General features: G+C 47.3%; 1 protein-coding gene across 1 annotated transcript in view; it reads left to right on the forward strand.

Moving 5' to 3' along the window:
- LOC102906757 (S-adenosyl-L-methionine-dependent tRNA 4-demethylwyosine synthase TYW1) overlaps positions 1 to 23413 on the forward strand; it is an 86815-nt gene that overhangs the window by 49714 nt on the left and 13688 nt on the right. The window contains exon 14 of the mRNA XM_006971343.4: positions 17175 to 17285. Coding sequence (XP_006971405.2) covers positions 17175 to 17285 — 111 coding nt within the window. The remainder of the gene's footprint in view (positions 1 to 17174; positions 17286 to 23413) is intronic.

Here is a 23413-nt window from a genome sequence, read left to right on the forward strand (position 1 = left end):
ACAGGGAATTAAAAAGAATGATCAAGAGCTAATGTCTTTGACTGGTTGAAGTCCGAAGGAAGGAAGCACTTTCTCAAATCAACGTCTGAGAAACCTTTATTAGCGCTTTTGGGAAATGAAGATGCTAGAGACCGTTTGGGGGTCTGTTTGATTTATGGCGATTTAAAGATAACTTGCACCTCTGATGAGGGCCTGTGAGAAGGTACTACGTGTGGGAAAGACACCTTTGCCTTCAGAGGAATAGAAGGATTGCTTAATTAGTCCTTGAGGTACTGGGTTGGAATAAATACCATTTATATCCAGCTACTTGTTCTGTTCCTAATTCCAGCTACACAGTAGGGAAAAATGGGCTGTGCCTGGGACCAGTCAGAAATGTGCAGTTTCAAATAAAGAACAATCTTGGGGGGTTGTGTGGTGCTGGGGATGGGAGCCCGGGGCTTTGTGCATGGCAGGCAAGTGCTACTGATGTCTCCATGCATCACCTGAGCTGCAGCCCTGATGGTTTCTATGTGTAGTGGTGTGTGTGTGTATGTGTGTGTGTGTGTGTGTGTGTGTGTATGTGTGTGTGTGAGAGAGAGAGAGAGAGAGAGAGAGAGAGAGAGAGAGAGAGAGAGAGAGAGAGAGAGCCTATTTATTTACTTTATTTATTTTTGTGCTCAGGATGGAACTCAGGGTTTTGTTCATGTCAGGTAGGTGCTTTACACTGAGCCACACCCCTGTCCCTCTTGCTGAGGGGTTCCAGGCAGGTGCCAACTGTAAGCCATGCCCCAGCACCTTACTGGGGGATTCTACTTTAAGGTTCTACTGCTAAGCCATGCCCCACTTCTATGTTTTAAAAATCTCTTGTTGTTATGTGGCTGATTTTATTTTTACATAGCCATGCCCTGTCCCCATTTTATTTGTTTGTTTGTTTAAGGCAAGGATTCCAGATGTATGTGGCCTTGAACTCAGGGTCCTCCTGTGATACTATAATTGTAGGCATGTGTCACCACGTCTGGGGTCATTTACTTCTTAAAGCATTCTAAAGCTGTCGCCTTAGTTTTCGTTCACCACATTTACCTCCTTTTGAAATGGGTCAGTTCCCATCTGAGACATCAGGTGACCACTAGAATTCTGGTGCATGTGGACATCTCGAGTCAGTGTTAGCTTTGGTCCCGTGTGTTTCCTAACAGATATCTAAGTCCAGTTCCTGGCCTGAGGCCATCTCCCTGTGTCTTTTAATCAGTGCTCTTTAGTCTCCCTCTTTCTTTTCATCTGTTTCGGTGGGGTGGCTGGCCCGGGATGGACCTGGAACATCCTTTGGCCAGTGCATCCCTTCTCCGTGTTTAGGAGGGAGCAGTCCTAAGGGAAGCAGTCTGGATGAAAGGCAGGATCACAGCATGTCAGTGCCTCAGAGCTGTCTGCCTTTCCTCTGGACGACCCGACCTGCTATCAGTTCTGATTCATCTTAAAAAGCCAGACTCTCTCTAGTCTTCCCCACAGGCACATCTCACTAATAAGCTTTCCACAGAGGGAACTTTAGAGACTTACTTCAAGGACCGAGTCATCTTCTAATAGGTATTATTTTGAAACTTTTATTTATTTGTTTGCTTGATTGTGCATGTGTGTGCGTGTGCATTTGTGTGTTTATGTAATGCTTGCAATGGCCAGAAGGAGACATTAGATTCCCTGGAGCTGGATTGCAAATGGTTGTGAGCTACCTGATATGGACACTAGGAATTGAATTTGGGTCCTCTGCCAGAACAGTACATATTTTTAAAACTGCTGAGCCATCAATCCAGCCCCCTCTTTAAAAAAAAATTAATAACTGTTATATATATAATAATAGTAACAGTTATTGTTGTTGTTGTTGTGTGTGTATGTAATTTAGTACACAGGACACACATAGAACTTTTACAAGAACCTTGTGGAGTTGGTCCTTTGCTTTCACTCCAGACCCGGGGGTGGAACTCGGGTCTCCAGGCTTGTTCAGCAAGTGTGTTTAGCTGCCAAGCCGTCTCCTGGGCCCTGTCTGTCCTCTTACAGGTCTGGCTTGCTGTCATTTTTGATTTTGAGGAACACTTCTGTCCCTACAGGCACATGTCACTAATAAATGTTCCAGAGAGGGAACTTGATAAGCTTCAGCTAAGGACCAAATCACCTATAATCAGTCTTTTTTATTTCATTTTGTTTTTGTTAAAGAATCTAAACATTCCTGAGCTCCCAAATCTTGTGTTTGAACAATCGAGTCCCAGGAAGGGGGTTGTTTTCTTACTATTTGGAACTCAGACTCAGGGGCTGGCTTAAGCAGTATTTCTGCAAAGTAGCTCTGCTGTTGAGTTTATTAGCTTGATCTGAGGGACGTGTGGTTACAGTCCCCCCGCATTCTTGTCATATTGACCTGCTGTGGTAGTTTGGGGAGACCTGTGATGCTCGCGTTGAGTGTTTTCCCATACCCTGTGTTCCATGTGCCTTGGGTCCAGCCGCTTCTGTTCCCGTGACTTTACCGCAGGAATGATGGACGGATGGGCTGTGTCTCTGGGAATACTGCCAGGGCATTTGCTTTTCTGTCCATATCTCCAGACATACAAGTCAATGTGCTGCCGTAAGTAATGGGAGCTGACGCGGCATCTGGGCAGGGCCCCACCATGAGCATCCATTTATTGATTTTGGTGACATTGTTCTCTGACCTCTCTATAGTATCCTCTGCACCAGGACCCTCTCCTTCACCCTGTGACAGTGATCTTCAATTGCGAGTGCTAGGATTACAGGTGTATGTCACCACACTCACCTGTTACTACGGCTTTTTACAAATTCAGCATGAAAATCTCTGCCTGCCATGAAACATTCTCTAGAGCAGGTTTTTCCAAGGCTTTGTTGGGAATGAGGGTCTAAGAAAACAAGCTCATTCAACCTTAGCTCACCCTCCCTTTGTGAGAGCCCTACTGTGATGACTAATATTGGATGCTAATTTGGCAGGCCCTAGGAGACAAGCCTTTGGGAGGAGTCCCTTGATTAGGTTAATTGTGGTGGGAAGACCCACTCTAAAGGAGGGATGCACCATCCCCAGGCTAGGTTTGGAATGCGTAAAAAGGAGGAGGCGAGCTGAGAATGAGCATTTGACCATGCATGCTCTCTCCTTTTTGACTGGGGACGTAGTATGACTGGCTGCCGCCTGTTCCTGTTGCCTTGATTTCCCCAACTCGGTAGACTGCACCCTTGAACTGGGAGCTAAGAAGACCTTCCTTCCTTAAGCGGCTCTTGTCAGGGTATTGTTATCCCAGCTGGAGGACAAGAAACTAGCCCACCTGTCTCCACTGAGCCCCGCTCTCTCCAGGAATATCTTCCTCAGCCCTTCTAGGGTTCACAGATGTCACCTGAGATATCACCAAAGATGTTGGCCGAATGGCCACACCATAGATCAGTGGGCTGTTGCTTGGCTTTGAACATCTCGAGACTCTACGGTATCTTAGCACAGTAGATGGGCTGGACTGAAGAGTCGCGCTCCTCAGCATCTGTCTACAAGCTTTATCATTCCCATAGCTTAAATTTTTTGGAAATGCAATTACTAGATCAAACAGAGTTTGATATTTCCTAGATTCCTTAATCACATTGCCATGTTACTTCCAAAATGTGTGTGCCGAATCACAGTCCCACCATCAGGGAATGAATGTGCCTCTCTAGTAAGCGTTGAGCACTGCTGTTTAAAACAAACAACCTGTGCCAATTTGATAACCCAAAATGGTACCTCATTACCGCTTCAATCTGCATCCCTTTGATTACTAGCAAGTCGGTGCCATATTTTAGGAGACCGTTTTTTACCTTGTTTTGACACCGCCTCAACTGGTTTGTCTTGAATTGCAACTGTCAGGATAAATCATTGGAGTTTAGAGCTGTAGGCCTGGGCTGTAATAACCTCATCTGGAATGTGCAGCCTAATTAGAAGCAGCAGAATTCCAACACATAAATGTATAGCTTTCAGCATGTAATTATGGCTACATAAAGTGCCTCAGTCTTTGCCCTGACACATGTCAGTATTGAAAGTTTTTGCTTGCTCATTCTCCTCACTCTAGACAGTGACGGGGACACTGGAACATTTTATTAAAAAGTTGTGGGTTTTTTTTACATTCATTAATTTATTTCTCAGTGTATTTGTGTGTGGGCACAGGCATGCCATGGCATGCATGTGGAGATCAGATGACAACTTGTAAGAGTCAATTCTCCCTTTCTGTCACGGGGTCCCAGGGCTCAAACTCAGGCTTTCAAGGCAGCAAACTCGGGCAGCAAGCACCTTCACCTCCTGAACCCTCTCGCTGGTCCTAGAATATTTTCAGTCATTTAACAGGGATGATATTATTTTATCCATGAATATTTCTGTAATAGCACCTAAAGACTTGAAAACTTGACTATTGGGGCTGGAAAGATGGCTAACAGGACACTGGGCAGCTCCCACCACCTGTAATTGCAGCCCCAGGGGATCCAATGCCCTTTTCTGGTCTTGTTGGGTACCTACACTCATAGGCACACCCCCCCACCCAGACGTACACACATACACATAATTAAAAATAAACCCTAAAATAGTACAATACTCTGGCACGCGGTGTATATTTTCTTTGAGTATTTCATTGTATTAGGTACTGTCCTTGTCTCTGCTAAGCAATGTGAGGGTGGAGAAGTTGTGTTGGCCCCAGAGTTTGAGGACACGCAGTCCATCACGGTGGAGGAGGCTTGGCTGCGGGTGGGTGCAGGGCGCTGGGATGGGTGAGCTGCTTTTTCACATCTTGTTGAAACAGGAAGCAGAGGTGGGTAAGGAAACTGACTGGTTAAGATCCTCCATACTCAGAGACTTACTTCCTGGGTCTGTCCCACCTCCTAAAGGTTCCACAGTGGTTCCAAAATGCTACCACCTGCAGGGGATTGAGTATTCAGACACAGCCTGTGGGGGACGTTCACGTTCAAACCTGAGCAGTCGCACTTATGGAAAAAGTACACAAGCATCTGGGTGATTTACTACAGAAGGAACCCAGCCATCCAACTGCTCAGGACATAGACCATGGGTCATACCCTCTTTCAGAATCATAACTACTTTGCTCACATTGTAAGGTATTGTCTTAGGTTTCTACTGAAGTGATCTCACCTTATACTTCAGGTAGCAGTCCATCACTGAGGAAAACCAAGGCAGCAACTGGAGCGGAAGCCGTGGAGGAATACTGCTTACTGGCCTGCTCCCCATGGCTTGTTGAGCCCGTTGTCTTAGATCTGCCCAGGAAGTGGCACTGCCCTCAGTGAGCTTGGCCTCCCACATCAACCGTTAATCTAGAAGGTGCCTTACAGACTTGCCTACAGGCCAGCGTTATGGAGGCATTTCCTCAGTTCAGAGCGTCTCTTCCCAGGCATGTCTAGGTTTGTGTCGACAGATGCCAACCAATGCCAGGAGCTTTGCCTAGACTTGAGCTTTATGAAAATGGAACCATGACAGTTCACTTTGTTTTGTGAATATTTATACATTTTTCCTTCATGTGTATCTATTGGATATGAAGCTATAGTTTCATCGTTGTATCGCAATATCTGAGTATGACGCAGCCTATCCATTCTATGATTGACAAATATTCACAGTCCTTATGATTTTTAGCTATTGTGAATAGATGTCATAATATTCTGATATATACCTGTTGGTACACATACATGCTTATTTATGTTGGCCGTAGATACAGTGTGTATTTGTTGTGTATTCATTCACCTGTAGTAGATGAATTATGTCTCTCTGTCTGTCTGTTTTGTGATGCTGTGGAGAGAACCTAGGGCCTTATGCTTGCCAGGCAAGTGCTCTACCACTGAGCCACACCCCCACTTCCTCACTGGAGGAGTCTACTGCTGAGTCACATTCCTAGCCCCTTACTGCGGGATTCTAGGCAGGTGCTCTAACATTAAGCCATGCCCTCAGCCCCTCACTTAGGGATTCTAGGTTGGCATTCTACCTTTGAGCCACACCCCTCTAGCAGCTGATTTCTGAGGCCATATGTGACGGCATCCTTTTTTTTTTCCTTATGTGACTGCATGCTAACAGCAGATTGTGTATCGAAGTTACCTTCTCCCCTAACCACCGCTAGTTTTATCAGCTAATATGTTACTGGTCAAAGTAGACTTTTGCATGTGGGCTTAATTTACATTTTCTGTGTGTTGGACATTTAATTTTAGATATGCAGGAATTAGATTCTTGTGAGAGAGGGTAATACATTGCTAACTGTTTTTCAGTGTGAAAACTTTTATTTGTTTGGTATGGGTGGTTTGGTGGCCTCACATGCATACCAGTTGTTCCGTCTCTGGACTTCAGCCTCGGTGCCTGTGGAAACTCAAGACCATACTTTAAGATTTATTCATTTTATTTTATGTGTGTGAGTGTTTTGTCTCTGTGTATGTCTGTGCCCATGTGCATGCTTGGTACCCACGGAGGTCAGCAGAGGGCATCAGCTCAGTGGGGGGATTGTCAGCTCAGTGGGGGGATTGTGTGCGGGCGATGCTGTAGGAAGGGAGAAAACAGCTCCATCAGTTCACACCCGAGAGTCAGGACTGTAGTAATGGCAACTTGGTTCTGTGGAAGGGCCCCTGCCTTGACGTCTGCTGAGGTGGTGGTGTGCTTTGCCTCATTGGACTTCGAGGTTCCTGTTCTCAGTTACGAGACTGTAATTGTTCAGACACAAAGTCCAGTTTTAGGTCAAGGCCATAGGAGAACACATAGACCACATTCAGCCTGTGGGCTAGAATTTATTGATCCTTGCATTACAGTATTGACACAAATTTGTCTGTTTTTTTTTTTTTTTGTTTTTTTTTTTTTTTGTGACAGGGTCTTCTGTAACCCAGACTGGCCTTGAACTCACCCTATAGCCCAGGCCAGGCTTGAGTTTAAGATCTTCCTTCTTCAGTCTTCCAAGTGTGGGGATCTTTTAATTTAAATTGTATTTTACAATTTCTCTGTTGAGGTCATTCATATATTTTATAAGATTTATTCACAAATGTATAGTGTTGGATGTCATTGGTAAATGATTTTTAATGTTTTCATTTTCAAAAATTATTATAGATATGCAGGAATTAGATTTTTGGATACTTACTTTGAATTACGAATGCTTCTAAAATGGTAAATTTTTTTGTTTTTCAAGCCATATGGTAGTTTACAAAGATCTTTTAAGTGTGTGTGTGTGCCCATGTGCACATGTACTAGCACATATATCGAGGAGTGTGTGTGTGTGTGTGTGTGTGTGTGTGTGTATGTATGTATGTATGTGTGTGTGCGTGCATGTCCTGGCACGCTCTTTCCATAGCGTATGGGCTGCAGCACACATGTGAGGAGGAGTGAGTGTGTGTGTGTGTGTGTGTGTGTGTGTGTGTGTGTGTGTGTGTGTACGCACGTGTGCACGTGCTGGCACGCTCTTTCCATAGCATATGGGCTGCAGCACACGTGTGAGGAGGCCCGCTTGCAGGAGCTGCTTCTCTCCTTCCCCCTGGGGTCCCAGGCATCAGTCTCGGGTAGTGAGCTTGGTGGCAAGCGCTTTTACCTGCTGAGCCATCTGCCGGCCCTGGTACCTTGTGTTGCTTGTGTGGCGTCAGTTCTGCTGTGTGGTGCAGGTTCTAGGACCGTCCTGGATCCACCTCCCCACTATCTTCTCTGCATTCCGGAGGAACGTCTGCTGTCTCACCGATGAATAAGAATTTTGCTGTTGACTTTTCACAAATACTTGTCATTACTCTGGAGAAAGCGCCTTTTGTTCCCAGGGCCTTATGATTTTTTTTTTTTTAAATTATGAGTAATTGTTGAGTTCACATGCTTATTCTCATTCTCTTGAGTAGACTCTGTTCTTTTCTTCGGCTAATATGGTAAATAGCACTGATTTTCAAATACCAAGCCACATTCCATCTCTGAAATAAGCCCTAGTCCCTGTGTATCTATTTTATGTTCTTGAGTCTTTTTTGTATTAATATTTAAAAGCTGTTTCTGTGTTACAGAGAGAGGCTGAACTGTAATTTTCCTCTTTTTTGAAAAGATTTATTTTATTTTTATTGAGTTGTGTCTGTGTTATGCAGTTACCCTTGGAGACCAGAAGAGGGAGTCTTCCTGCGGGGCTGGCGTTCCAGGGGATTGTGGGACTGAACCCAGGTCCTCTTTAAGACCACTCAACCTCTGAGCCATCTTTCTAACCCCAATTTCCCTCCTTAACTTTTTTTTAATTTTAAAATTATTTTATTTCTTTTTTTTAAAAAATGTGTATGAGTCTTTTGCCTGCATACAAGTCTGTGCACCATACGCGCTCCTGGTGCCCATGGAGACCAGAAGAGGGCTTTGGATGCCCCAGAATGGAGTTACAGCTGTGAGCTGCCTGCCCTGTGGGTGCTGGAATCAAGTTCAGGTCCTCTGGAAGAGCAGCCAGTGCCCTCAAGGGCTGAGCCGTCTCTCCAGCTCCATTAGAAATCACTTTAAAGTGTTATTCCTCCCAGTTTCACACATGTATAGAATGTGTTTTGATCATATTCTCACTCCTCTTCTCCTACTTCCTTCCCACTCCCACTGAATCCCCCCTTCCCAGCAATTCCGTCCGTGTCTGTGTGGGCTCCCCTCCACCTGCTACTTTCATGCCTTTTTGTTTTGTTTTGTTTTGGGTTTTTTGGACCCATCGGAGTTTAATTGGGGCTGTTCAGATGAACTGAATTGTAATTTTCTTTTATCAGCTTTGTCTCTGCTAAGAGCATTATGGCGACCTCTTTAGTGCGAGGTGCGTGCGTGCGTGAATGTGCATGTGGTAAAGTTAGGGGGCAGCTTTCTGGAGTAGATTCTCCTCACCTTGTTGGGAAGTGTCTGTCTTCTGCCGGTGGACAGCATACTCCAGGATAGCTGACCCCTGAGTCCCAGCTGTTCCCCCTGTCTCTGCTTCCTGTCTCTCCATGGAAATGCTGTGATTACAGATGTGAGCCTCCATCTCTGGCTTTTTATATGGGTTCTGTAGATAGAATTCAAGTTGTCAGGATAACATGGTAAGGGCCTTTACCCAACAGAAGTGACAGGGGAAAGGGCCTGTACTGACTCGTAGTTGAAGGCACGGTACAGCAGGGAGGGAGACGGGGAAGTCAAGGCCGCAAGAGCTGAACACCACATGGCGTCCAGAATCAGGACAGAGCAATGAAGGCAGGCTGCTGCTGCTTGGCATCCTCCACACTGCAGTCCAGGATGCCAGCCAGGGAACGGTCCTGCTCACATTTCGACTCATCTCCCACATCAGTTAATGTAATTAAGATAGTCCCTGAAACGGGTGCTCAGAGGCGGGGCCCCGCCTCCCATGTGATTCTGGGGTCTGTCAAGTTGGCATCAGTCAACACAGGCAGCATGAGATGCTATCTCACAGTAAATAAATAAACATTGTCTTTACGTTGCTTCCTGCTCTGGTTCTGGTGAGGGAGGGTCTTCTGTTGATGCCTCTTCTGTCTTTGAGGATAAGGAGGCCAAGCTGACTTGGGACTTCATACCAGACTTGGAAAGATGGAGATAGTATGCACATAAATTATTTTACTATTTTTATATGTATGGGTGTTTTTCCTGAGTGTATGTCTATGCACCCGGAGCCTATGGAGGCCAGAAAAGGGCATCAGATCCTCTGGAGCTGGAGTTACAGATGGTTGGGAGCTGTCTGTCATGTGGGTGCTGGGAGTCAAACCTTGTTGCTCTGGAAAATCGGCGAGAGCTCTTATCCACTGAGCCATCTCTGCAGCCCCAGGGACAAGATTCTTCATGATGGAAGGAGGCTTCAGCCAGATGGAGCCCACTCTGGGTTCTTAGTCTGGAGCTTTCTTCCCTGTGACAAAAAATAAATGTTTTTGCAGAGACAAAGTTCCTGTTTTAGTAAAGAAAGACTAAAGATCAATACATATTAAGAAGTTTGAAATGAACTGCAAATTACCCACAGAGTAAGCACTTGGGAGGGAATAAAGAAGTTAATGAAACAGAGGAACAGCCACAGAATAGAGATGATTATAAAAACCAAAGTTGGCTCTTTACGAAAAGCATATAAGACTGCAAAATCAGTCAATGAAAGGAGATAAGACTAATGTGCAGTATTAGGGATCAAAAAGGAGTGTTTCTGGACTTAGTAATTGTTCTGTTGCTGTGAAGAGAAACCATGACCAAGGCAACTTATGAAAGAAAGAATTTAATTGGGGCTGGCTTAGAGTTTCAGAGGGTGAGTCCATGACCATCATGGCAGAGAAGGGGACAGCAGGCCAGCAGGCGGGCGAGCGGGCGGGCAGGTTGGTGGGCATGGTGCTGGAGCAGTAGCTGAGAATTTCCATCGTATCTGCAAATTGGAGGTGAAGGGTGAGAGACTGGGCCTGGTATGGGCTTTTGAAACCTCAAAGCCCAACCCCACAGTGACACACCTCCAACAAGGCCACACTTCCTAATCCTTCCAAACAGTTCCGGCATCCTAGGAGCCAGCATTCAAACACAGGAGCCTGAGGGGGATATCCTCACTCAATCCACCACTTCAGGGAGATGGCTCAGTGCGCCAAGTTCCCGCCGTGCACAAGCCCGAGACCCTTGAGTTCAGGTCCCTGGAACTCATGTAAAGTTAGACTGAGCAGTGCTCGTCTCGTATTCAATCTCAATGCCCCCCCCCCCCCCCCCCCCCCCCCCCCCCCCCCCCCCGTGTTGAGATGGGTCAGCTAGCCTGAGCTAGGCATCAGCGAACAACCAAGGAAATCTAATGGGATTATATTGCTAGCAATCCATGGAGCCTGCCTAATGGTCAAAGGAATTTATCTGGGTGTTAACTCACAAGACAGAATAAAGGAGTTTGTCACAGGATCCTGGAAGGGTGAGGCACAGTCCAGTGCCGTTCTCTGGCGAGCTCTGCCCTGGTCCGTACCAGCATCCAAAACCAGGTAGCGGAGAGAGAGAGAGAGCATACATGCATCCCAGGTCTTAAGGGTTCCCCAGTGGCCACACCCCAGAGGCATGTACCTCAAGGTCATAGGCAGGTGTAACAGCCACCTGCTACCTCATTAGGGGCGGTGCTTCAGGGCATGGCTCAAAGAGCCACCCACTACAGAAGTCCCATCTCAGGAAAGGTAGAAGTCTAGGTTGGCCTCTGACCTTCACATATGTGCTGTGGCATGTGTATGACTACCGTCATGCATGCTCACAAATTTGTATACACATACATCACACACACACACACAGAGAGAGAGAGAGAGAGAGAGAGAGAGAGAGAGAGAGAGAGAGAGAGAGAGAGTATATTTTGAATGACTTTGTGCCAAGTAGATGAAATATACAAATTCTTAGGAAGCAAAGCTAGAAAATCTTAGCACAAGAATAAATTAGAGGGCTTGAGTCTGTACTGGGATTTTTACCAACTTGACACAAGATGGGGTCACCCAGGAAGAGGGAACCTGAATTGAGAAAATGCCCCCATTAGATTGGCCTGCAGGGCGTTTTCTTGAATAATGAATGGCTGGAGATAGGCCTAGCCTGCTGTGGGCAGGGTTCCCTGCTCCTGGGTTGTATAAGAAAGCAGGATAGCAAGCCAGTAAGCAGTGTCCCTCCATGGTCTCTGCCTCAGTTCCTGTCTTGGGTCCTTGCCCCGATTTCCTGTAAGCCAAGTAAGCTCTTTCTCTCCCAAGTTGCTTTTGGTCTTGATGTTTCTTCACAGCAGTAGAGAGCAGTTATAACAGAGCTTATAAATGATTTTATTATTTATTTACTTACTTATTGAGACAGGGTCTCAACTCTGTAGCCCTGGCTGACCTGGAACTCACTATGTAGACCAGATTGGCCTCAAACTCACAGAAATCCACCTGCCTCTTCCCCCCAAGTCTTGAGATTAAAGGTGTGCACTACCACACTCAGCCTATTTTAATTTTCGCGCGCGCGCGCGTGTGTGTGTGTGTGTGTGTGTGTGTGTATGTGTGTGTGTGTGTGTGTGTGTGTACGTACATGGGAGTGCAGTGCCCTTGGAGTCCAGAAGGGGGCATCAGACACCCCCCCCCAGCTGGAATTGCAGGTAGTTATGACCCACCTGCTGGGTCCTACGCAAAAGCAGTGAGTGCTCTTAACCACGGAGCCATCTCTCTAGTCTTCTGGTTTTATGATTTAAAAACCCGCTCAAAGAGAGTTCCAGGCCCAGATGGCTTCATGGGTGACTCACCAGTTAGTTCCAGGAAGGACTAACACCAGCTCTATACAGCTTCTCCAGGAAGAAGTCCAAGCTCTCTTCAGCACAGTCTTTATCATCCACAATCATTTCTGGCAATCAGTAATGACTTTGCTGGGCATGGCTGTACATACCTGTAATCCCAGAATTTAAGCTGTGCGCTGATCTCCCTTAAGTTGTCCTCTGACCTCTGCAGCATGCTGTGGCATATGCATGTACACACTTAAATGGAAAGACTTTTTATTTTTAAGTTCACAAAGGGTGTTGTATATTTCTGGAAGGTGATAGTTGGATCCTAAGTATGGACACTAAGCAAATGACCAAGGACAGCCAGGACTCCATTAACAGACATGGGAAGACCTCTCTAACAGGACTTCTTGGCTTTCTATCCATTGCCCTTCTCATTGACTAACTGTGATAGCAGGAAGTGGGGCGGGGGCCTTGTGATTATACTGTGCGCAGCAGCAGCTCTGGCCTCTGGCCACTAGATGTCAGTGGTACCCCCACTTGGGGAATCCACAAAGGGCTCTCAAGGTGTCAGGCTGAGGAAGGAAGTTTCACAGTAGGGACAGAATAGCCCCAGGTTGCAGAGTTGCCCCTGGTTGAAAAGCACCGTGGCTACAGGAGAGCAGACTTTGACTTCAAGCACCAGTGTTAACAGTGTCCCGCCGGAAGTGGGTCAGCAGAACAAACTGGAAAAGCTGTAAGGGCCGGCAGGAGACCCTCGGGCGAGAGACCCTCAGATGTAGATGCAGGCTTTATTATATTTATTACAGTGGAAGATCAGTACGGACTGAGTTTAGTCACCCATCTTTAAAAGATGTTTATGAAGTGTGTCTCTGTGCACATGAGTTCAGAGGCCAAAAGAGGGCGTCGGATTCCCTGGAGCTGGAGTTCCAGGCAGCTGTAAACCGGCCAGTTTGGGTGTGGGGCACAGGACTCAGGTCGTCTGTAGGGGCGGAGGGCAAGCACTCTTGACCACTGAGCCCTCACACCTTTTTACGAGTCAGGGTCTCATGTAGTGCAGGTGTGCCTCGAACCTGCTAAGTGTCTTAGGATGACGTTGCGCTCTCCCCATCCTCTTGTGCCTGTCTCCTCAGTGCTGGGATGGCAGATGGGAGCCACCACGCCTGGTTTATGTGGTGCTGGGGACAGACATGAGAGCCCCAGCGCAAGGTAGGCAAGCACTCCACCCAGCGAATCACATCCTGAGTCTTACTTCTTCACGTGTTTTATCGCAATTTTGCAAGGTGTAGCAGATAGAGGCAGAGACAGAGGGACACAGCAAGTGTACAGGCAAGCCCAATCTCTAGGGTTGGGGATCCCATCTTGGATCACCTGCTTGACTGCTGGGTGGCTTTTGGCAGTTTGTTTACCCACTCTGGGCCTGGATTTCGTATTTGTCAACTGAAGATCGTAGTCACACGAGTCTGGGAAGGTCCCATCTGACGTTTAGACAGATCCTAGAATCTTGGAAAGACAAAACACTTGTAACAACATCTGGCACACAGCAAGTGCTGACTAATCTTTGTTTCTCTTGTTAGCTTCCTCCCCAGGTTATTTGTTCAGAGGATTTGTAACGTCCTCTTCTGTGGAGGCAGAGTTTTGTTTAGGTCTCTCAGAATAGCGTGTTTTTTTTTTAATTCCTTGCACGTAATTCCATAAATGAATCATTGGGTTTTTAATAGAGATGTTTGAATGGACTATTCTCTGCCTTCTAGTCTGTAAACGGTCTTTGCTGGCGTAGAACCGTTCCTCTGTTAGGGTTGACTTTATAGTTGAGTCTTGGTGTGCAAGTGTATGACGTACGTATGTGTGGTGTATTCTTGTGTGCGTGTGGAAGAGGTGCCAGTGCCCATGCTGTGGTGGAGGCAGAGCAGGGTATCAGGTGTCTTGCTGTCTCACGCTCTACCTTGTTATTGCCCGTGACGGGTTCTCACACTGAACCTGGAGAGAGGCTGTCACTGACCCTCCTGTCTACCCACCCCCCACTGCCCCCGGCCCTAGAGTCAGGGCTATGTGCGGCCATGCCTGGCTTTTTCTTTGAGTCCCGGGCATCTGAACTGACGCTCTCATGCTTGTCTCCCATGCATTCTCACACACTGAGTGCTCTCAACTCTGTCACTGGGGTTTTGAAAGAGGTGTTTAAATGGATCCCTGGTGCTTTGTTTCAGCAAGGCTTAGTTCTAAGTGCTACAGCATGAAGTGCTAAGTCCTACAAAAAGAAACAAACAAACCGCACTTTTTTGTTTGTTTGGAAACAGGCTTGCACCGTGTAGCCCAGGCTGGCCTGATAATTGCTGTGCAGCCCAGGCTGGCCTGATATTTGCTGTCTAGCCCAGGCTTTAAACTTGCTGAATTCTTGCCATGGCCTTCCAAGTGCTGGCCTTGCTGGGCTGACATTGCTAAGGCTGAACAAACCCCTATCCTACCAAGATAGGAACCGAACATACCGAAGTAGTATGCAAGGTCTGGATCCCCTCCTACCTTGAGTTTATTTCAACCCCTGCTGCTCTAGGCTCAGAGAGGCGGTGAGTGTTACTTGGTGACTACATCTGAATTTTTTTTTTTAGTTGATTGCTTTCCAAGAAGCCAAATATATTTACTGCTTTTGTGTACACGTCAAGTCATCTTTGCCCTGTCTTCCTTGATGTGATCATAACTTTCAGGAAAACTTAAAACAGGCAGTCTTCTGTGAGTCTAACTGGGATGTTCCCTTTTATTTTTTTAAATTACGTGTGTGTGTGTGTGTGTGTGTGTGTGTGTGTGTGTGTGTGTGTGTGTCTGTCTGTCTGTCTGTCTGTCTGTCTGTGCATAAGAGTGCAGGTGCCCATGGAGGCCAGAAGAAGGCATCAGATCCCCTAGCACTGAAATTCCAGGTGATGTGAGCTATTCAACCTAGGTACTGCAGTGGAACTCAGGTCCTCTGCAAGAACAGAGTGTGCTCTTGACTCCTGCAGCATCTCTCCAGCCCAGCTCTATATGTCTTCGATTTGGTGGTGGAATCCTGATAGCTATTTAAAGGGAATTTAGAAAGTTCCTGTCTTTTCTTGCCTGGTGAAATGCCTTCCTAAAGAGCTATGTAGACAGGAATGAAATGTCTCTGATATACCTGACAGAAGCTCTTTACTATACATCTCTAGACCTGCTCCACGGAAGATCTCAGGCGTGCGGGGCACTGTAGAGCAGCCTCTCATCCCAGCACCCAGGAAGTAGAGGCCAGAGAGTCAGAAGTTCAAGCTTGTGCTTGCCTTAATAATAAAAGATACTCTCAAGTGTTTCTTCTTTCTATGAATTCTGCTTTTTCCTCCAAACATAGAGGTAGATAGTGAGGAGTCCTTCCTCTTCTCTCGATTATTGTGAGCCCTGCTCACCGGGACACCTGGGAACTTTCCACATCTTGTCCCCCATGTCACCCAGGTCTGGTGTCAAGGGCAAAGGCTCAGCCTTTGACTTTAAGCCTTCAGCATGGTCTTCCAAGGGTTTCCGATATGTCCTTGGCTCTTACTTGGTTGTTTTGGGCCCTGGAAGGTGGCTGAGTCTCGGGTTGTCTGTCTTTCACAGCTGTTAGTGACGACAATCTTAACGCTTTTTGAAAAGCCTGCACCGATCTGGGTTCTGTGGTAGATGCTGGTGATTACCCATGAGCATGACTTTCCTGGAAACAAGAAATGCCACAGATTGTAAAAAACAAGAAAGCCAGAAAGAAAAGAACAATAATTATCTTCGTCACAGCCCGCATGACCATTGTCTGGGCGCACAAAGGTTATTTGGGTTAATTTTCCATCACCTAAAATGATTTAATCAACTTATTGCTTACTTTTTAAAGTTTCTATTAGTGTGTATCAATTTACTTAATAATGGGCTTCATTTGTTATTTCCATGCATATATATAGTGCATTCAGATCATTTTCACCCTCTTCATCATCCTCTCTCAGCCTCTTCCCCATTACCCTCAATCCTCTCCACTGTCCTACCTTGTCTCCCTTTTATTTTAATGCCCCCTTTTTTTATGATCCAGAAAGTTTTTTTTAAGTGTATGTATACACACATATATGCAGGTGACCATGGAGACCAGAAGACGATGTCATATCCCCTGGAGCTAGAGTTACAGATGGTTGTGAGCCGCCATGTGGGTGCTGGGAACTGAACTCAGGTCCCCTCCAAGAGCAGCCAGTGCTCTTAACCACTGAGCCATCTCTCCAGCCCACAATGACTTTAATTATGGTTTCTTACATTGGCACAGGGAGAGGGGGCCATTTATAGGAGCATGGGTGACTTATCAGTGGCTGCTGGGGAACTTGCTGTTTCTTCAGTCATCATTTTATTTGTTTATTTAGTGTGTGTGTATGTGTGTAAACACATGTGAGTAAGGAGACAGCTTGCAGGAACTGGTTCTCACTGGCCACCATGTGGGTTCCAGAGATCGAACTCAGGTTGTGAGGATTGGCAGCAAGCACCTTACTCACTGAACCATCTCACTGGCCCCCTTGATTTTTCAAAAACTAAGTGTGTGCATGTGTTAGGCAGTCTTTGGTGACTAACATGGTTGTAGATACTGGGGTAGGAGTGAGGACATGGGAAGATGTGTGTAGCAATCAGGGCCTTCTGTAAGGTATATAAGGGGCTGGAGAGATGACTCGTGGGTCAGGCACTTGCTGCTCTTCCAGAGGACCCAGGTTCTATTCTTGGCACTCATGTTGCAGGGGAGGGTCTGATGCCCTCTTCTGACCCCGGAAGGAACTGCACTCACATACATAAACCCTCACACAGACACACCCATATCTACATAATTAAAAATTAGATCTTCTTAAGAGTCTTGTGCTCTATCGATTGAGCTAGCTGATCAGCCCATCCTCTTTTTAAAAGTACCCTCAGTTTGTAGACCGTCCATAGGGGCTTCATCTGACCTGCGTTCCTGTGGGTCAAGGGTGTCGGCCAGTGCTCTCGGGTGACTCTGTGACCTTGGCTCGGTTTAGAACCAAGTTGTTTTCCCTTTTTCAGCAACAGCGAACCGTCTACAGACTGACCCTTGTGAAGTGCTGGAACGTGGATGAACTCCGGGCCTATGCTGAGCTGGTGTCCTTGGGGAACCCCGACTTCATCGAGGTCAAGGTGAGCTTTCCTGGCTGCTGGTGGGCATTCTGCAGCTTAGGGCTGGCTGGCCAAGGCTTGGGGAAAAGCCTTTAGAATTCCTGTTACTTGGTTCCCAGACTCACCGAGAAGCGGCTCTGTCCTGGTTATCAGGGACAGCGGCAGTGAAGGACACCTTGCTGTTGGTCCCCAGAAGCATCTGCTTTTGGGCCTGGAGAGATGGCTCAGTGTTTAAGAGCACTGGCTGATTTCCCAAAGGACCCGAGTTTGGTTCTCAGTTATCAGACAGCTCACAGCCGTCTGTAACTCCAGCTCAAGGGGATCCAGTGCCCTCTTGATATACTTCCAAGGGCACTGTATAATTTTTTAATCTCTCTTTTTTTTAGAGTGGAAAATAACTGTAATTATGGGTCTGGCCAGTTTATAAAAATCAGCCATTTCACCAAATTATTTTTTATTTCTTTGTTTTTTGTTTTTCAAGACATGATTTCTCTATGTAGTTTCCTGGAACTCACTCTGTAGACCAGACGGGCCTCAAACTCATAGGCATCCACCTGCCTCTGCCTCCTGAGTGTTGGGATTAAAGGCGTGTGCCACCACCGCCTGGCTCACCAATTTATTTTTACAGTACATCACTGCCGCATACAACGTGGTCAGTTTATGCTGACAGTTTAGATAGTTGGTATTGGGTTTTAAAAAAAAAAGTCTTTGAGAGCTTCTCCTGTGATGAGTTAGACAACACAGGATGAGCCGAGGAAGTAGTGCTGGAGTAATTAGACTCTTCTTACGAGAAATTTCAAACCTAGTTCAGATGTCGGTGGTAGTCTAATGAGCCCCGCCCACCTGTCACCTGTCACCTTCCACAGGAGGCCAGTGTGGGGCTGGTCTAGTTTCAGCTCAGCTGCTACCCATATTCCCTGCCCCTATTCCTGCTTATTTTATTCTAAGCTGTGTAAGTTAAAAGATAAATTCTCCATTTCACTCATCCATTTCCTTATTTTTTGGTTTGTTTTTTTGAGACAGGGTTTCATTCTAGCTTGGGATTCCCTGTGTAGCCCAGACTTGTGGGCCCGCCTGCCTGGCCCACACAGATGCAAACAATGAGGCCCTTTCTCAAGCAAGGTGGAAAGCGAGGACTGACAACCCCCCCCCAAAAAAAAAAAAAAAAACAAACAAACAAGAAGATGGAAGAAAATAGTCCCAGCAGTTGTGCATGGTGGCATGGGTTTGTAATCCCAGCACCCAGGGTCACAAGTTCAAACTCATCCTTGACTATACATGAGTTAAAGGCTATGTAAGACATTGTCTCAAAAGAAGTGTGTGTGTGTGTGTGTGTGTGTGTGTGTACTGCACTGCACTGCAGTCTTTGGTTAACTGTGATGTGGAGAGTGGGAATGTTTTACTGAGATAGAGAAAATTAGGGGGAAATTGGGGGTGACATTTTCTGAGTTCCCTGTTTTTATATTGAATTTAGGGTATCTTTTAAATATTCAGGTATAAGTTTGAAGAGGTCACAGTTTGGGGGTTAAGGCAGGGCTGGAAGTGACAGTTTGGAACCCTGACTCTGAGGTAGAGCATGGAGAGGCTTTCTGGGGGCCAAAGAGCATCCAGATGACTGAGTGGTAGGAGAAAAATCCCCGTCTCTGAAAGCCGGCTCTCGCCTTCTCGGTGTGCAGTTTTGAAACTGAATAGTCCCTGAGTCCCAAGAGGGGAAGCTACAGCATTGTGCTGTTCGTTTAGAGCTAGGCACTCTGTAGGAGGGGAGGGGAGGTGGGCACCCAGGGCTCCTGCTCAGCTCTCCTTAGGAGGGGTGGGGAGGTGGGCACCCAGGATTTCTACTTTCCAAGCCATTATCATTTTATCTCTGGTCAGGCCAGAGACACTCTTTGATTTTGAAATTGCTCTTGAGTTCAAAAGGTTTCTCTTGGCAGGAATTTTAATGACGCACAAATACAAACTGTCTGAAAATATATGTCCTGGTTCAGAGAAAGCTTGCCAACTGCAGAGATTAGTGGCATTTTAATTTACGGCTTAGCTATTAAAAATGTTGCCACAAATTATATGGTAGTAAAATCTTTATTTTTATTGTGCTTGGCCGGATCATGGGCACCTCTTCTCTCCCTCTTTCTTCACCGTCTCCCTCTTCCCTTTCCTTCTCTCCCTCTTCCCTTCCCTCTGCCTCTTCCCTTCCCTCTGCCTCTTCCCTTCCCTCTGCCTCTTCCCTTCCCTCTCCCTCTTCCCTTTCCTCCTCTCCCTCTTCCCTATTCTCCTCTCCCTCCTCCCTTCCCTCCTCTCCCTCCTCCCTTCCCTCCTCTCCCTCTTCCCTTTCCTCCTCTCCCTCTTCCCTTCCCTCCTCTCCTTCCCTTCCCTCCTCTCCCTCTTCCCTTTCCTCCTCTCCCTCCTCCCTTCCCTTCTCTCCCTCCTCCCTTCCCTCCTCTCCCTCTTCCCTTCCCTCCTCTCCCTCTTCCCTTTCCTCCTCTCCCTCCTCCCTTCCCTTCTCTCCCTCCTCCCTTCCCTCCTCTCCCTCTTCCCTTTCCTCCTCTCCCTCTTCCCTTTCCTCCTCTCCCTCCTCCCTTCCCTTCTCTCCCTCTTCCCTTCCCTTCTCTCCCTCTTCCCTTCCCTCCTCTCCCTCTTCCCTTCCCTCCTCTCCCTCCTCCCTTCCCTCTCCCTCTTCCCTTTCCTCCTCTCCCTCTTCCCTTTCCTCCTCTCCCTCTTCCCTTTCCTCCTCTCCCTCTTCCCTTCCCTCCTCTCCTTCTTCCCTTCCCTCCTCTCCTTCCCTTCCCTCCTCTCCTTCCCTTCCCTCCTCTCCCTCTTCCCTTTCCTCCTCTCCTTCCCTTCCCTCCTCTCCCTCTTCCCTTTCCTCCTCTCCCTCTTCCCTTTCCTCCTCTCCCTCTTCCCTTCCCTCCTCTCCCTCCTCCCTTCCCTCCTCTCCCTCCTCCCTTCCCTCCTCTCCCTCTTCCCTTTCCTTCTCTCCTTCTTCCCTTCCCTCCTCTCTGTCTTCCCTTTCTTTTGAAGTCATGTTTCCTATAGTGAACATTTTACAATTTGAAAAAAAATTGGCAAATGTTATTATAATTTTCTTTTAAACAGGACCTTCTATAGATATTATACGGTGCAGCCGAGGATGACCTTGAACCCCTGATCTCCTGCCTCCACTCCCCAAGTACTGGGATGATAGCCGTGTGCCTCCACGGTGTTAGTGGTAGTTTTTTACTGATAGTAGTAATTACTGGTTTTGAAGAAAGATGGCTGCTTGTGAGACAGTGAATTTCCGTGCTGGGGTTTTTGTGTGTTTGGCGCCTGTTCATATAACTCAGAAACAGAGAAAGCTGTGTTACAAGCTCATGTTTCTTTCAAGCACCTTCCCACTTGGTTGTTTTAGCCCTGTATTCAACAATGTTTCCAGTACTACTTGTATCAGCCCTCAGGAAAACACTCAAGGAGAAAACTGATAGAGATGATTGGAGACATGGGCATGGCATTGAAGTCCATAAAAGTAAATGAGCTGCCTTGACGGACTGGATCATTTCAAATTCTTAGAGAAATATGTGGTCCAGCAGCAGTGAAATTCCATGTCCCTCAGAGGGCCGAGGACAGTTTTCTGGAGTCATTTTCTCCTTCCACCATGTGGACTCGAAGATCAAATTCAGGCTGTCGGACTTGGTAGCAATCGCCTTTCCCCAGTGAGCCACGCCACCAGCCCCTTAGACCGCACTTCCTTTACCTCTTCATCTGGCGACGGACACCTGAGCTGATTCCACATGCTGGCTCTTGTGAATAGTGCGGCGGTGGGCATGGACTCATGGCTGTCTCTGTGGAGACCTGGAGTTCTCCCTGGGACTCTGCAAGAAACAGGCTGACCATGAGCATGCCCTCCCTGAAAGACGAACAAAGATCAGTTAGAGTTCGTACCACTGAACTGTCTCCTCAGCCCTTCTCTCTCTCTCTCTCTCTCTCTCTCTCTCTCTCTCTCTCTCTCTCTCTCTCTCTCTCTCTCTCTCTCTTCGAGACAGGGTTTCTCTGTGTAGTTTTGGCGCCTGTCCTGAATCTCGCTCTGTAGACCAGGCTGGCCTTGAACTCACAGAGATCTGCCTGGCTCTGCCTCCCAAGTGCTGGGACCAAAGGCGTGCGCCACCACCGCCCACCTCTCACTTTTTTGAAGCAGGGTTTTGCTAAGTTGCTCAGGCTGGCTTTGGATTCATTGTATAGCCCAGGTTTACCTCATCTGCTCATTCTCTGTCTCAGCCTCCCCTGGGCTGGGGTTACAGGTGTGCACTATCACATCCTGGCCCGGTGGCCGAGTGCTTGCCTGGGACCTGTGAGGCCCTGGGTTCTGTCCCCAGCACTTCAAGCACACGGACAGCAACCAATAAACATAAGTCAGTGGGTGAGAAGGTAAGCTTTCCTGTTCAGTGGGATTCAAATAGTTAATATCTGAAAAGGCAGTATCTGTGCTGTGGTGGTGACTTCATGCCTGTAATCCCAGTGTTTAGGAGGCCCAGGCAGAGTTTGAGGTCAGCCTGGGCTACAGAGTGATACTCAGTGTATAAAACAAATCTAGTAGAAGAGGCTAGAGAGACGGCTTAGTGGTTAAAAGTGCATACTGCTCTTGCGGAGGACCCAGGTCCAGTTCCCAGCATCCACATCTGCCAGCTGACTTTTATTTCCAGTTCCAGGGGATCTGACACCCTCTTTTGGCATCTATAGGTGCTACACTCAGGTACACACAGCCACACATTTCTGTAACTAAAAATAGACTCTTTGAAAGAAAACCAGTGGAGGCTAAGGAGTCATCAAGACGGGGTGGGGAGAAGGTAGGATCTCCAAAACTCCTTTGTTGAGAACCAGTATGGCAGGCCAGGATGCGCGCGCGCGTGTGCGTGTGCATACACACACACACACACACACACACACACACACACACACACACACACACACACACGCCCCTGAAGTGAAGTGTGCTTATCTGTTAGATGAAATGCCTTGGTGGCAGGCCGGTATGGAACCCTCAGGGTCTGAGGACAGGAGGGTGTGTGCATCATATTCCATTGCTTCAGGAGGGACCCAGCCTAAAGGACAGAGGACGGAGCCTTTCACTGACTGGCACTGTGTAGAAGGAATGCCCTCCCGTGGACCGAGACTAGCACCGAGAAGCTTTGAGTCATGTCTACCCTTACTTGGCAAAAGGGAAAAGTCTCCCTTTGAGCCTGGGGGAGGTTTGGTTCAAGCCGAACAGTACAGCAGACTCACGCACATGTTTCCACATGGGGCCCAGGCTCTGCCATACTCAAGGCCCGTGCCCTGCACACCCAGTGCTGTGCCCGCCTATCACCGGGTTTCAGTTAAGCTGCTTGTCTTCTTAACACTCATTTCTAGGATTCTAAGGTAGAAGCAAGCTGGGCGTGATGGCGCACACCATAATTCCAGCACCTGGGAGATGCAGGCAAGAGGATCAGCAGTTCAGGGTCACCTTCAGCTACCATGATTCCAGACAGGCCTAGACCACGTGTCTCAAAAAAGCAAAATCAAAAACAAGGGCCAAGGAGATGGCCCAGCAGGATGCTTGCCACCGAGCCTGGTGACCTGAGCTTAAACCTGGGTGGAAGAAGAGCCGACTCCAGTGAGTCGTCCTCCGACCTCCACCTCTGCCTACACAGTGAACAACAAACATACAACCACCAAAGAGTAGACGCACACGTGTCTTCAGATGGGTTTCAAACATGGTTCCTAGCCACTTCTTTTCACACTATGTCTTGTTTTACTGACCAAGCCAGATGAAGAGATTCTGTCTTTCTTTTCCTACCTTCTTTGTCTGTTCATTACTTATGAGGCTGAGTGGGGCGTGCATCACAGGTTTGTTCTTTTTAATGTACGTGTGCATGTGTGGATGGATGTGTGCGTGTTCCCCATCCTAACCACGGGTGCAGGGGGAGGTCAGCCCACGACTTGCAGGAGTGCTTTTCCTCTTCCGCTGTGTGGGTTCCAGGGATCCAGCTCAGGTGGTCAGGCTTGGCAGGAAGCACCCATCCTGGCTCAGCCAGCTTGCTCCTATTTCGATACACAAATTCCACATGTGCCAGTGTGGCCTTTCAAACCAAACTATCTGTCCTAAAATTAGAATGACAATATTGTCTATTCTCAGAGGCAGG

Source organism: Peromyscus maniculatus, chromosome 23 (assembly GCF_049852395.1).
Source record: "Peromyscus maniculatus bairdii isolate BWxNUB_F1_BW_parent chromosome 23, HU_Pman_BW_mat_3.1, whole genome shotgun sequence".
Taxonomy (NCBI): domain Eukaryota; kingdom Metazoa; phylum Chordata; class Mammalia; order Rodentia; family Cricetidae; genus Peromyscus; species Peromyscus maniculatus.